This window comes from Drosophila virilis, chromosome X (assembly GCF_030788295.1).
Source record: "Drosophila virilis strain 15010-1051.87 chromosome X, Dvir_AGI_RSII-ME, whole genome shotgun sequence".
Lineage (NCBI taxonomy): Eukaryota > Metazoa > Arthropoda > Insecta > Diptera > Drosophilidae > Drosophila > Drosophila virilis.
Genome location: NC_091543.1, coordinates 18658097 through 18673570, shown reverse-complemented (window position 1 = coordinate 18673570; position 15474 = coordinate 18658097). Strand labels below are relative to the sequence as shown.

Here is a 15474-nt window from a genome sequence, read left to right as displayed (position 1 = left end):
GCTAATTGACTTGAATGGCCGTACGGCCGACAGATCTGTGCGCTAGCGGCTCTTAATTGTGGCCGCAATTAATAAAGCCGCAGCTCAAAAGGCAGTCCAATATTATCTGCATCTTGGCGCCACCCACATCAGCAGCAGCAGGGGCAGCAACGGGGGCAGCAGCAGCTACAACAGCAGCAATGAAAGCCGACAAAACGCCGCTTGACCTACAATTTGTCATGACAAGAGGCTGACACAGGTGAGGGCGAAAGGTTGCGGGGGTGGCCGAGCATATTGACGCCAACATGAGGCACGTGTGATTGGGTCAACTCAGGTGGCACCTTCAGCGGAAGCGTATCAAGTGCATGCCACACACACACACACGTGCGCGGGCGATTTGGTCTTATTTTTTTCGTTGTTTGTCGGTGGAGGAGGCGAGGACACAACTATGCCAAATGCTTTGGTTAATTAGAAATCAATTGAAACGATGCAACGTATAAGTAACAAGCTAGCAACAACAAAAATAACAAAAACAACTGCAGCTGCAGCAACAATCTGACGACCCAAATAAGCTGCCATTTGCCCCTCAGCGCCCCGCGGTGCCGACAACGTTCTCGTTGTCGTTGGGTGGCATGCAAACCAAACTGAGTGCAACGCAGCTAGAACCAGTTTCTCCGCGCCCCTACCACACAACAAACCCCTCCCGCTGCACACGCCCTCTATGCCGCTCACCTGTTTTATCGTTCATTCGCTGTGTCAACTTGGCTATCTTAAAAATGCTTAATTGCTCGACTTGCATAAAAATAAGAAGGCAAAAAAACATATTGATAGCCGCAAGCAGAGGCGGATCGGAACACCAGGCACCCAGCGAGAGCAACATCCCGATCATGGCCATGATGTTCCCTCAGCTGCCGCAGGTGCAAGATCACACCTCGAAGACTATCGCCGAGTTGTCATCGCACAGGCAGACAATTAATGATATTTTATGGTCTCAATTGATTGAATAATTTTATAGCCGGAGGATGTCATATAATAAATCAGGTTTATTTCTTGCTTGGAATCTTTTTTAGTACATTTGCTTGATTGTGTTTGGGGGAAAACTTTTGCTTAGATTTCCCAATTTTTCAACAAAAACATGAGCAGAGAAAAATAATAAACTGTGTTTTGTTTAAAAATACATGTTTTACTTATACTATTCATTATGCCATATATCTGTCTGGCGCTGGAATGGCCAAGTCTCTTGCCTACATTCACAACGAAGTTATTCACTTATTTCTCACCCGTTTTAGTGAATTTAAAAGTAAAGACGAGCAGTTGTGTGGGATTCATTAGCTTCGTTTCAGCATCTGCATGTACTTTTGCTAAAGGTTTAATCTTCTTAACGTTTATGTATATATATCTAACATTGTCTATTGATGCGTATACTATGATGGCAATCCCTTGTGCTCAGAATATTAGAAACTGTTTACAGCCAGAAATAATATAATGAATAGATTGAAAAGTAGTATACACTTATCTAAGCAAAAAATCTAGAATTTCTAGAAAATACCATAAGAGCTGATGTATGTACATATTTAAGAAAAGTAAATTTGACTATATATATTTGTTAAAAACAAAGTTCGATGCTATATATGAAGGGCGTGACTCTCAGCGATAGAGACTATGCGCAACTGCACACAATAGAATATGATTTTCGATCTTAAAGTTTGAAATTCGAAAGATCGATCTTTCGAATTGAAAGATCGGTCAAAACTTAGAATGAATTAATAACCTTATATCTTATGAAGATCTGTTTTCTACAATAGCTGAATATTTTATTATCATCTGTTGAACATGGTTTAATAGTTAGAATCGGTCGATAGATAAGTTTGTATGAGAAGCATTCTTGCTTTCCAAGATATATCCCCAAGCAGAGGAAAAGCAAGCCTCAAAACCTTTATGCAAGGGTATTTATTCCTGGCAGCTGATTTATGTTTTTTAAAGTTTGTGTAATTAGTCTATCTTTCTTGTCCCTTTTTTGTGCAACAATTGAACTGTCGTATTAATAATGTCAACAATAATAGTTGCAATAGTAATATTAATAATACATGAAACATTATGAATTGTTTTGCTATCGTATAGCAGGGGAGAATGCGAGTAATTTCTTTGTTATTGAATTGACGCAAGTGACACGGACACCCACACAAGCAGTCAGCTGCTCCCTTACCCCCCCCCCCCCCTCCCACACACACACACCCCCCACAAAAGCCTCTCGCCACGCCACATTTTAGTTTAGTTCAGGTTCCAGTCGAGATGTTGTTGTTGCCACTCATTGCACAATTTGTATGCATGTCACGTTCTGCGGCCTTTGAGTTCGACTTTGTCACCTGCCTGTCTGTCGTTCGTTGCACCCCGCCGCCGCGCACGCCCGCGCGCCCAGACACCTTGCGCCCCACCCTTCTACATAATGCACAAAAGACAAAAATCAATTAAAAGACAAAGTCGATTTAAATCTTTTGGCTTGTTTGGCGCCGCCGATCCGATCTGTTTCGATCAATAGCTCCACAGAGAAAAGCTGCAAATCGCAGTTGCCTTTCAAATTGGGATGCTGCATGTGGTATGTGGCATGTGGCTGGCACACCGGTGCGCCGGCAGTGTCAAGTTGCGCTGGGCTGCCGAGGAATTGGGCATGGGCGCAATGCACAGACAAAGCTGCATTTGGTGCATCAACGTGATAAAAACGTTGTTCTTGATGCCTCGTCGTGTTGCGTCGCTGCTAAACGTGCTGTTTTGTGTGAATTTGCAATGCGTGCAACAAAAACAACAACAACAGCAACAACAGCAGTAGCAGTTGAGGCGGCAGCAGCGGCAACAACAAGAATGCGGTCACAGTTCATTGAACCGCTAGAAACGTAATGCAAGTTGCTCATAATGATGCTGCAGCCAGATGATTATGATGTTAATGACGTGCCACATGTAAATGCACATGGCAAATGATAATAATGATGATGCAGACGACGATGCTGGGCTTTCAGTGGCAACTGGCACTTAGATAGGAGATATAAAGCACCTCCAGCGGCGCTAAAATCGAAGAGCAGTGCACTACAACGAAAGAGATTCAAGATTCTGTGTGTGTGTGTGTGTGTGTGTGTGCGTGGGTCTGTGGCGCTACAGCCAAATTCAATGCTAAAAGGGCAAGGAAACAAAAGGGATTGTGGCCTCTTGCGTACTTCATTGGACGCTTGGTACGGCACGAAGCACGAAGCGATCTACTACTGGTTATATAACACCTTGCCAATTATTCGCTACCTATAACAAGCTGCTGATAAGCCATTCTGTTTTAAGCCTATTGGCCAGATTTCGCCGACGGATTTTGACCGTCACCGAGGGCAACTAAATTCTTGAAGACATCGACCAACTACCCCAATCATATATCCAATTCAAACTTATTCCCAAGGCTGTCAAGCGGCTGGCCACACTGACTACCAAGAACAGTAGTCATTCGCTAATAATAACCCACAGCTATATGCATGCTTTTGAGCGCTTTGGAAAGGAGCATTTGAGGAATTTTATTAAATACAGTAAAAACTCAACTAATGATCAGCTAACTACGCATTTAGCCTGTCAATTTCTTATAGTACACATATTTTTCCATACAAATCTTTCAAAACTTTGTCCTACAAAAGGCTTTCAAATAATTTACACTGAAAGACTCACATAGAAATGATTTTAGTGCAAGATACTTTCATCAAGTGTCAACTGTAGCTGCAAGAGCTTTTTGTTGCTGGCCGCGAAATGTTTGTGAAAATTGCTTGGAAGAACAACAAGAAGCGAGAACCAAACAGAAAACAAACAAACACGTTTTGTTTCAGCAAGATCCAACGAAATGCGGGACCAATTGCAGACTTTAGCTTCAGTTGCGGTTGCTTCGACCCAGAGTTTTCGCTCCCTTTGATCTATTTTCGGCTGCGGAGACGCAGCTAATCGGCACTGGAAGCCACTGGAGCAGTATGCGAAACTCATCGCCAGACATTTAAAAATAACAAACAAAAATACAATCCCAGAAACATAACATAAAGGAACAGAGTTTGCTAAATATACATGTCTGCTGGCTATAGATTAAAAATAATAATAATATATATGTACACATGTTATACCTATCCCGAACATGATTATGACTGTATTTTTCCATGACAGCCTTGCGATATATGCATATGTTATTTTTGAAAATAATATATGTTATATAACGAAGGCTTCTGCAGTCGGTCCATTTACCAATGGAATACAGTGAAGCGTCCCTTGAGCAGACACCGACAGGAAATTATGAAACATAGACACAATGTTATTTAAGAAAATATATGTAAATATAATGTATTATTTTCAGTAAATTAGGCAGCTGAAATTTTAAAATGTAATTGTAGTAAAAAGGTCCTCGAACCGAGGCAGGAAGTTGGTTAGATCATTTTTTTTTTTTTTTGGACGTGCAGCCCTGAAAGCTCCAATAAGAAAAACTCTCCCAACTGTTGTCAATCGCATTCAAAATTTTAATTGAAGTTCAAAAACTGATCTACTTTGCTATCAAATACAATTCGGACGGAGCCTGTACCAATATTCTCAATCTGATCTATATAGTTCATTATAGTTGATCAGGAAACTTCTTGAAAAGGGAGAATTTGTGAGCAAAAAAAAAAGCGTTGATCGAAAATCGAAAGAGAAGCTGCCCCCTGTTTGAGTATTTATGTAACCCTATGTACTTTAAAGCTCTTTTTGTCCGCAGCAGAGATCCATGGCTGGGAAGTGTTTGGAGAAGAGACCCCCAAAACAAAATGTTAATCCCTGCTAATCAAGCTCAACGTCTGTGTCACCTGTTGGTTGGTGTGTTGGGGTGGGGTAGGGGGTTGGGGAAGTGGCTGGATGCGGGGAAAGAGAGAAGAGAAAGTGAATGGGGCGTGTATATTGAATAAGAATATTAATGATAAGACCCTTATCAAAGCAACAGAATGAAAAGCCCAAACAAACGGCGCAACAACAAATAGGGAAAAATACAATAAAAAAAAAAAACAGAAGAAAAATACAAACAAAATATTAGAAACTTACCCAAAAGCAAACGAAGACGCGTTGCAACGAAAGTTAACGACGTTTTTTTTTTTATTATTTTCTTTTTTAATTAAGTGCTGTTTTTCTTGTTGTTGTTGGCTTCTTGTTGGCTGGATTACGGTTAACGCCGCGCTGCAAGATGAAATGCGTATAAGAAGCGGAAAACGAAGAAGAAGCAGCTAAGTGACAAGAACGACAACCGCGCGTGCAGCAGTTAATGTTATCCTAATTTAAAGTTCTGGCATTTAATTAAACGCACACACACACACACACACACATGCACGCAGACAAGTCTCTGTGCGTGCGTGTGCGTGTGAGTGTGTGTGTGTGTTTGCGCTGGGAAAGGGGTTTGTTGCTGCAGGGCGGGCTGCAAAAGTTTGCGCTTGCGTCACGTCAACAGCGCCGTCTGCAACTCAAATCGAATTTTCCAAAAGGAAAAAAACAAAAAGAGGCAACAAAAAAATAGAAAAGAAAAATGAGAAGCAGAAACAAAAACAAAAAAAAAAAAAAAAAAAAAAACCGACACAGCAATAGAAGTGCCAGAAACCAAGAGGAAAACGAGTTAAGGCGCAGACAGCAAAAGACAATGCTGCCATCGCGTCGCAGCCGGCGTCGCAGTCGACGTCGCCGTTGCTGCCGTCACTTGCTGCAAGCAGGCAGATAAAAGCAGCCAAAGACGGCCAAAGCAACAACAAGAGCGCCAGCAGCAGCCGCCGCCTGTTGTTGTTGTTGTTGTTGCTGTTGTTGTTGCTTTATATTTTGTAAAAAGGTTTTGTTTACGCGCGACTTGTAAAATTGAATTGTAGTTTTTGATTTGGCCAGGCTTACGTTTTAATATGTTGACGCTTTTTTAGTTGCGCCCGCGCATCTTCCAAGCAAACAAAAAACAAACAACTCAAAAAACCAACAACAAAAATCCAAGGAGCACCGCAAACTTTACACCAGACACCAGAACCGTAAAAAAAAAAAACCAAAAACACTTTGCTCGCTGTGTGCTATACACTTGCGCCGATATATTACTTTCAAACTACTGCTTTCAAATAATTATTTTATGTTAATTATTTCTTGATTTTGTTAGTAGTTTATTTCTTAAGACAACAGTGGCAGCAGTTGTTGAACGACGCGACAACCGCGCGCAACGAAAACAAAATGAAGACTAACAACTAACGTTCGCAATGTGATTGCAAGCGCAACGCCCCAAAATACCAAATGTTGCAAGCACACTGAAAATATACCAAGCGCATATGGCGCTTGGTCTATAACAAAAAGCTGCAATATAAATATGCAAATAAATGTTTTTCTGTTAACTTTGTTAATATAATATTCATATTCTTATAAGATTAAAGCAAGCATATGATTTTAAATGAACAACTGTTATATCTAACCCACCAATTTGTACGGTCATACTGCTGTGCAGTGCTGCCAGACTGTTGCTCTTGCTTTTATGTTAACATATTATTCTGCATGTGCACAAAGCTAACACTAGCGGGCGCCACTGTGTATACTCGGTGGTTGTGCGCAAAACAAAAACAACGAAATTAATAACAAGAAGTAACAAATAATCAGAATGCCACGAAGCTTGAATACCCTAGCGGGTGAGCAAGTGAGTAAAACATAAAGTTTTTTTTAGCTTCAAAGATAATGTAGACATCGGGGAAAGAGTATTTTTAACGTGTGCAAAGCAAACGCAAATGTGGCACGCATAATTCAACACGCCAATTGATTTTCGTGAAGCTCGTTGCAAGCTGCATGACGTAGTCAACGTGTACAGGCCAGCTCTTAGAGTACAAACACTCTCGGTCGGTCAGCTGGGACGCTTTTTCGTATTGGTCTGTTTGCATTTGGCAAAAAGCTTTGCTCCGCTGTGTTGTCATCGTTATGTGCTGTGTGTACGCGTTGTTGTTGTTGCTAAAAAGCTTTTTCAACTAATAACTGCTGCGCTTAATTTTCCAATTGGTGAATCGAGTTGACATAGTTAAACCCGCAAACAGTTCCAATCAGAAACAGACAACAGTGACTGCTGCACTGCATCCGCCATGACAAGCAACTGATAAATCTCTCCATTCGACGGTTATAATCAAAGTTCGTGTGGCTCGAACGGCTGAAATGTCAACCGAAAGTAATACGCCCGTGGATCCGCGTGTCCAGGTATGCGCACAAATTTCATATATATGTACATGCATATATGTCCATATCCATAATATCTTCCATAATGCCAGATCGAGCTGGAGAAACTGAACACGGCCACCGACAATATCAACAAATATGAAGTGGAGCTCGATGTAAGTTGTTATTGATTTTTTTGCTCTCTCTTTCTCTCCGCTTGAATATCCACTTTATATAACCGTCCGTGCAGGAGGCCAAGTGCGAGTTCAAGCGTCTGCTGGCGGAGAGCGTGGTGCGCATCAAGGCCGCCGCCCACAAGCTGGGCAACTCAATTGACGCCGCCAAGCCCTACTACGAGTCGCGCATCTATGCCGCCCAGCTGACCAAGGAAACGCAGCTGGCGGCGGCCAATCATGAGAAGGCCAAGTCCATACACGCCGCCGCCAAGGAAATGGTTTATCTGGCCGAACAGGGTCTCGGCGAGAAGTCCACCTTGGACACTGCCTGCCAAGAGATGCTCAGCCATGCGGCCAGCAAAGTCAACCAATCCCAACTGGAAGTCACCGACACTCGCAACACCCTCAAGATGTGCCAGCTGAAGCTCGAGGTGGCCAACAATCGTGTGGGCAAGCTCCAGGGACAGCTCAAGCAGGCGCTGCGCGCCTCCAGGTATCTCGACTTGATCTCAAACACTTGCCCAAACTTTAATACCCACTGCATATCCTCGCAGAGCATGTGCGTTCCAATCGGAACACCCATTGCAAGTGTGTTCCAATTCGATTTTGGAAACTTTTTTATTCCGCTTAATAGGAACTATTTTAGATATATGAAATATTTACTTCGTTTTATTTGTTGATATTATTTATTATTAGGCAACTAAATAATTTTAGTCACATATTAACCGGAAAATTGGATACTTTAGATCATCAATAGAGTATTAGTATTATTATAATTATTATTATTATTATAATTATTATTATTATTATTATTATTATTATTATTATTATTATTATTATTATTATTATTATTATTATTATTATTATTATTATCATTATCATTATTATTATTATTATTATTATTATTATTGTTATAATTTACTGAAAATCTCTGTCTACTACACCCAGGGATAGCCTGGGGTTCGAAACCGGAACCTTGTTCAATATGAAATATTATTATTATTAACTTATATTTTCAATTAGTTACGCTTTTTCCCCGTTATCGTATATATAGTCTTTTTATGCTTCCCCCGATATCATATAATATATATACAATCTGTTTTGAGGATGACATTTCTATAATCCCTATCCTATCGGAAAGAAAATTGGCGTCCATAAACTATAGAATATGGGCTACATTTGATCTAAATCGGACTAGTATACTACAAGTTAGGAACATTAGGATTCATCTCATATATAATTAGATAGGAAAAGTATATTATAACATAATACTATATTGTATGAAATATGAAGTATCTCATATATTTTGATATATACAAGCATCCGGTTGCGAATACCAGAATGTTATTCGGATACAGTTTTGCAGTAGTCGAAGGCATTGGTGAAAAATCTAAAGAGATTGAAAATTGTAATAGATTGACAGCTTGTAACTATATAGAGACATGATGCACATGATGTTCCATGCGGATGAAGGATATTTCTTTAATTATTTGCCGGTCCTCCGGTTCGTTGTTGTGCAGATGTAGATAAGAGGCGGAAGGATGCTGCTCTGGCACTATTTCCATATTATTTATTTAGATGAATGGACAATACTAGCTCTGCCAGGATAACTTTTGACAGCCATCGGCCTTGCCGGGCTGGTAAGCTTTGATCCTTCTTGTTTGGGTTTGGTTTGGTTTGGTTAAACTTTTGGTTTTCCTTTCGGTTCTATTTCGTTTCACGTTTGGTTTCTTTTTCATAGATTGCAGCTCAGGCGCAATTTACTTTTGTTGAGATACTTTAGCATTTTGCACGCTTTGTATTGTACCCTGTGCTCGTGAGTATGCCTCACCTGCTGCCTAGCCACGCCCACTAATATGCGGTACACCCGCCCGTGCCCCCTCTTCGCCCCTTGTCCAAATGCAGGCCCTATTACGAGACGCGCGCCAACTACAACGGACTGCTGAAAGCGCAGAAGCTGCGCGTCAACGAGCTGGAGACGCGGGTCAGCGCGGCCAAATTGACCTACAACGAGGCGCTAAAGAATTTGGAGCAGATCTCCGAGGATATACACAGGCAGCGGCAGCAGCGCAACAATCTGCTCAACTACGAGGCAATGCTCAGGCAGGTGGACGCCGTCGATGCGCTCACAGCGGGCGTTACACGGCAGCAGCAGCCGGAGCCGGCAGAGTCGGATCAGGAGCAGGAGCAGGGGCAGGAGCAGCTGGAGGATGAGTATCTGCGAATGCCGGAACGATTAGGCAGCGGCGCCAGCTCGCCGCGCCAACGTCAGGCCGATCCGCACGACTGCCCGCATCTGCTGCATGACTTCGAGGCGGTGCTGACCTTTCCACAGAAGCTGGCCGGTGGCATGCACAAATCGGCCAGCACCAGTGCCACGGATGGCGACAACAATCTGTTCGCCCAGGCGCAGGGTCTGCATGGTCCCTACGAGGTGAAGCCGCGCTCCGAGTCCGGCAGCAGCTCACTGGCATCGGCATCGGCGTCGGCTTCAGCGTCGGCGTCCGTCTCAACGTCGGCGCCGCCAGCGGACAACGACATCGATCAGTGGACGGAGATACGGTTGTCGCACTCGGACAGCACCAGCTCAAGCTACTCGAATCAGTCGCTGCTGGAGCAGCACGGCCTGGATGGAGCCGGTAGCGTTGGCGGTCATGGGTTGGGCTACGGCCTGGGCAGCCTGGAGCCGGATGCGCAATCGCAGCACTCGACCTCATCGTCGGATGAGCCCAAGCGCAAGGTGACCTGCACAACCATATTTCAGGACGACAGCAGCGCCATTGGCATCGGCATCGGCCAGCAGATGAGCCGCAAGCAGAGCCTCAGTCAGTGGCTGTCGCGCTCGAACAGCTTCAAGACGAGCGGCCGCCGGCAGAGCCTTGATCTGCTGATCGATGCCGGCGACAAGGTGAAAGATGTCTTCAGCTATGGCTTTCAAAAGGTCGGACGGACTCTGGAGCGGCGCAACAGTGAATCCGAAATGGCCAGCGATGCCGGCGAGGCGGATGCCCTGCTAGCCTCAACAACAACAACAACAGCAACAACAACGACGACGTCAACGACGGCGACGGCAGCGGCAGCAGCAGCAGCAGCTATAAATGTATCCAATAACAGCAGCAGCAGCAGCAGCGCCGGCGATTTCTTTCTATTTAGCAGGTCAGTAGACGGCAATGGTCGCAGCAGCGGCGCCGGCAGCGGCGCCGGCAGCGGTGGCAGCAGCCTACTGTGCGCGCTGCAGAATCGTCTGACAAAGCTCATTTGATCTGATCGGTGCCACGGGAAACAACTCGATAATCGATAGTCGATAACCGATAATCCGATAATCCGATTTACTGCTAAACTGCTATTCAAAATTCAAACTGCACCCACTCTTTCAAAAAAAAAAAAAACAAAAACAACTACAAACTTCAGCTACTACAAGAACTAATCAGCTACTGCAATTAACCAAATTCCTCATGCTCGAACAAATAACGAATTGGCTGCTTTGATTTGGTGCATTTGCTCTTTGAAACACACTCCATTACAACCACAACAACAACAACAACAACAACAATAACAATCTACAATAACAATCAACTACTATAACTACAACTAACAGCATTGCACGCACGCACGCTTCTTCTAAAAAAAAAAAAAAAAGACAGAAAACAGAAAACAAAAGTCAAAAATCTACTCCTAAAATTTGTATGTACTGCAAATATTTAATTTATATATGTTTGTTTATGTGTGTGTGTGTGTGTGTATGTGTGCCTGTGTGCATTTTGGCGCCATGAAATAACTTGTACATATTTTATTTATTTTCAATCACTCTTTGAAAATGTATCTAGAATGTATAAAGTTTATACAATTCACACTTTTGATGTTATATTTCAAATCAATTTAATTGATTGTTGCAGTTATTTCACGGAGCCAGGCACCTTTCAGTGTGACCATCCATATTTTTTTTCGGTATTTCTTGTTCGATCCGTATCAACATTGTTCATCACTTTTTGCTTTAAACTTCAATTTCTATATCTCTCTTACACACTTTTTGCGCTCATTTTGTCTGTTGCCTTGGCTATCTCTTTTGTGTGACACAACTACAACAGCAACAACTACTTTACAGATCCTCAGAACCCAAAGAATTACTATCCGACGAGCAGGTTGAGAATTTACTGTTGAACCACATGGTTGATGAGCACGGGGTCATCATAGTGGAGGAGTTGAAGTCCCCAACTGCCGCGACAAGAACAACAACTAGCATGTATCACCCACAGCAACAACAACAGCAACAACCACAACCACAACAACAACAACAACAACAACAACAACAACAACAACAACAGCAGCATCATACGTTAAGCGTAGCGGGCGCTGCGCGCGCAGCTTTATTATTTTAAAATTCCCGCATCTTAACTGTACTTAAATCTGGACCTGCTGCGCAAATAACCATGAGACCATTTCAAGCAATTAGTAAGAGGCGTACATATCACACGACATCATAGACCCCATTGAGCTGGTGCATTGAAAGGAGGAGGTAGGTGGAGCTGAAAAAGCCACGCCCAATCTTTGAAATGTTTTGTTTCTACGCATAGTTTTTGGCTATGTTTTAATCCTAATATGTGCAATAATGTTCTTTAGCGTACAAAATCAAAAGCAAAAAAACAAAAAACAAAAAAAATACAAAGTTACATTTTATGCTGTTCAGTAAAGCAATTAACAAACGCTAGTCCTAGGCGAAACGCATACAAATCAGTGAGAGGAGGAATATATTATTAGCAAAAACCATTTAAAAGAGATAAACCATAAAATACAAAATAATTATAGAAATTATACAAAGTACGTTATAAATATATATACATATTGATATTGACATACACTGTCGCCAAATAAGTTTTACCATGATAAGAACCTTTTTTATTTTTGGAACTGGGCAGATTGGTATCAGCGCACGTTAACACAAACGTGACAATTCCATTAGGTCGTAATTTAAATGGGCGAATCATTTTGCGCGTATAAATAATCGTGATTATATCGATAGCAAAGCACGTCGACTTGCTATCGATGATTTCGATATTTTCGATAAATAAAATAGCTAGCAGTTCGTGCAACAGCTGTAGCAAGTAAACAGGTGATTGGTATCTAAAAATGAGGCAGTTAACATATTGTTAGCTAGTTATTTATTTGATATTGTTTCTTTAAATATATTTGAAACTGCGCTTCAAATTGAGCTAAGCTGAATTGGCATGCAAGTTTTTTCGGTATTTTAAATACATTTAGCGCCTTAGGCATATATCGATATCAACTATCGGATAGTTGTCCATCTCCACTGTAGCCGATCTCCAAGAAATTCCAAATAAAAGCAAAAAGCAATCTGCTGCCAATTTTAGCAACAACAGCACATTTGACTCGACTGCATCACGCAAAATGAACGTGCTTCCGGTGCTGCTGCTGCTAGTGCAGCTGACAGCCATGGTGCTGGCAGGAACTAATGAAACCGCAACTGGCAGCCCAGCTAGCTCCAATGTGACCAAACTGGCAATGGTTAGCCCAACCAGCAAAGCAACTGCCATAGACACAGGTGCTGGTTCCAGTGCCATTACAGTTGCAGCCACAGGTAATGTAATAACAAAGTGTGCAAATCAAGCTTTATCCTACTAACTCAACGGCGGTAGCCAACCAATTGCAAGTGGACAAGGACATGCCGGCCAAGGTCAACGGCACGGAGGAGCATGCCGTGGTGCTCGCACGCGGCGTTACCAATACGGATACCGCCACAGTGCAAGCGACACCAAAAGCGAACGCAACAACAACAACAACAACAACGACGACGACGACGCAAGCACCACAGGTAATCAAATCGACAGCAGCTACGGCGATAACAAAGCAGACAAATACAACGGCCAAGTCGGACAAAATGCTGGCCGATGGTGTATCGCTGAGTGACATCAACAAGAACAAGAAGGAGAATAACAGCAGCAGCAGCAGCAGCAGCACTATCACGACGCCAGCAGCTAATATTAATGCCAGCGCCACCAACAGTAGTAGCAGCAGCACCACGACCACGACCACCACGTCAACAACAACGAGCACAACAACTACAACCAGCACAACGACAATGCGTCCCAAAAAGCCCACCGTGACAAGCAGTATGGACATACAGCTCGAGGGTGAGAAGCTGGATGCGGCTGCCACGGCCGCTGGCAACGTTGCACCACACGTTCTGCCCGTGCAGGAGCTGAGCAGCAGCTTGACCAATCGCGGCGAGAATGAGTATATTGTGCCCATTGTAACAATAATGCTAGCTGTGCCACTTGCCATAGCCGTATTCATCATTATGTACCGGCGCTTTCGGGATTTGTGGACAACGCGCCACTACAGGCGCATGGACTTCCTGGTGGACGGCATGTACAACGATTGACGAAGGCGCCAGCAGCAGCAGCGGCACGGCAACGGAGCTGCCAGCGGTGGTGGAGGAGCTATTGACGGTGTGGGCTGTTTATCAATTGCTGCCACGCGGCTGCCGTAGCGCAAAAGAATTTGATAAAGCAAAGCAAATGATTGGAAAGATTATTAGTTGTTAAGTTTATTATTATTATTATTATTATTATTATATTTCTTATTTTGCATGGAATGCAAACAGAACAATTGCGCGAGCAGGATAGCTAGAGGAATGTGTGCAAGCGGTTGGAGAAAGCGAAAGCGAGAGGGAGAGAAAGAGGCACTGGCTAAATATACACATTGCTCAGTCAATTAAAACATTGAGAAAAACACTAGATGAAATGTTTATGTAGGTGTGTGTACGCGCGCGTGTGTACACACATGCTGCACAAATATGTGTTAGCTTTAAAACGCAATAGTAATTTCTAAGAATATATACATACACACATTTACATATATATATATATATTCGTAGCGGCCAAATTGCATAATTTGATAAGATTCGAACGTAGCGCAAAAACTGAAAAGTTAAAAACTGATTTTTATGAAAATATTGCTAGCATTTGATTACATGGGTTCAAATTATGTTTATGCATTTCGATTAATGTGTGTCTATATCTAAAGAAAAAAAAACTGCATATACATTTATACCTTTCAACCAAGTTGTAGATACTATTGAAAAAAAAAAAAGAAAAGAAGGAACTTGAGGCGCAATTAGCAATCAATCATTAAAATTACTATACAAAATATTTGTACACTATACTATAACCATAATGTGCCTTACCAACTCAGCTCTTAATAATGCTGTATCAAACATACATATATATTATGTACACATGTACACATATAGCCACCACATGTGTAAATAATATATATATCTACATCAGTGCATCTGTAACTGTATCTGGTAACAACACTCGCTGATGGACTCTGTAATCTCGAAAGCTATTTGGCAAAGCATTTGATCTATGCCACTTTCAAACAAAAAAAAATCTAAATCAAAATGCAGTCGGTATAGCCAGAAAAAAATCAAAGCGCGCATTTATTACATAATAATTTGTTATAAACGGAATAATTACAATAAAGCAAATGCAGTGTAACCAATAATAATACGAACGTTTATTCAATATGCCTTTTGGCAGCCAAATGGGATACGTGAAACAGGCGTAACACGAAACAAGCCCAACACAAATGTAAACAAAACATTATAAACGCATTGGGAGAACGATTTCACTGGGCCATTGAGGCATGTTCTTTGTTCCTATATTCTGGAAAATAAACACGCACTGCCAACTTGAGCAGCCGGAATACTTACGTTTTTCAAGTAATGAGCAATTGTCATTGCGAATACTTATTGGCCAGTAAAGATATTGAGATTTTTTCCATTTATCAAATTGAATGTTTATTAATTATCGTGAAGATTTATTTTGATATTTGGAAGATGTTAAAAAAATGTATGGATATGCGAAAACAGTATTAATTACATTACCTTTTATGATTTAACTAAATAATTGTATATAAGAAAAAACCATTAAAAAAAGAGGACTACCACCTTTCTATGTGATTCTCAGGAAACAGATTTTCGCCTCTCTGCGGTGCAGGAGATGGAAGGAGACTAAAGGTTCAGGGATCAAGTGATACCGAGATAAAAATTAAATATGGTTCATTTAGGTACATTATAAATATATGTATAAGCTCTTAATGGTACTTGAGGCTG

General features: G+C 42.0%; 3 protein-coding genes across 13 annotated transcripts in view; 2 read left to right on the top strand and 1 right to left on the bottom strand.

Moving 5' to 3' along the window:
• Positions 1–6208, bottom strand: part of rut (adenylate cyclase rutabaga) — a 41662-nt gene extending 35454 nt beyond the window's left edge. For 5 of the 9 annotated variants that reach the window (XM_032439694.2, XM_070210576.1, XM_070210605.1 and 2 more), the window contains exons 1-2: positions 5884–6205; positions 5056–5187 (exon numbers count right to left, since the gene is read on the bottom strand). The gene's annotated coding sequence lies outside the window, so the exon portion shown is untranslated. Of the gene's footprint in view, positions 1–5055; positions 5188–5883 lie in introns of all 9 variants that reach the window. The other 4 variants (XM_070210640.1, XM_032439702.2, XM_070210558.1 and 1 more) reach the window with 3 other exon arrangements.
• Positions 6209–6903: 695 nt separating this feature from the next.
• On the top strand, positions 6904–12227 carry LOC6631927 (SH3 domain-binding protein 5). 2 transcript variants are annotated; one of them, XM_015171248.3, is made up of 6 exons: positions 6904–7203; positions 7275–7337; positions 7412–7830; positions 9079–9153; positions 9243–10493; positions 11443–12227. In XM_015171248.3, exons 1-6 carry the CDS (start codon positions 7162–7164, stop codon positions 11714–11716), a joined length of 2124 nt encoding a protein of 707 aa, XP_015026734.1. In that variant the 5' UTR covers positions 6904–7161; the 3' UTR covers positions 11717–12227. The 2 variants fall into 2 exon arrangements, with proteins under 2 accessions (XP_015026734.1, XP_015026733.1); XM_015171247.3 differs by lacking the exon at positions 9079–9153 and having other exon boundaries at positions 6905–7203.
• A 410-nt stretch (positions 12228–12637) lies between these two features.
• Positions 12638–14867, top strand: LOC6632147 (uncharacterized). 2 transcript variants are annotated; one of them, XM_015171249.3, is made up of 2 exons: positions 12638–12933; positions 13007–14867. In XM_015171249.3, the coding sequence occupies exons 1-2, from the start codon at positions 12744–12746 to the stop codon at positions 13735–13737; spliced, it is 921 nt and encodes a 306-aa protein (XP_015026735.1). In that variant the 5' UTR covers positions 12638–12743; the 3' UTR covers positions 13738–14867. The 2 variants fall into 2 exon arrangements, with proteins under 2 accessions (XP_015026735.1, XP_002055756.1); XM_002055720.4 differs by having other exon boundaries at positions 12639–12933; positions 12992–14867.
• Positions 14868–15474: the final 607 nt, after the last annotated feature.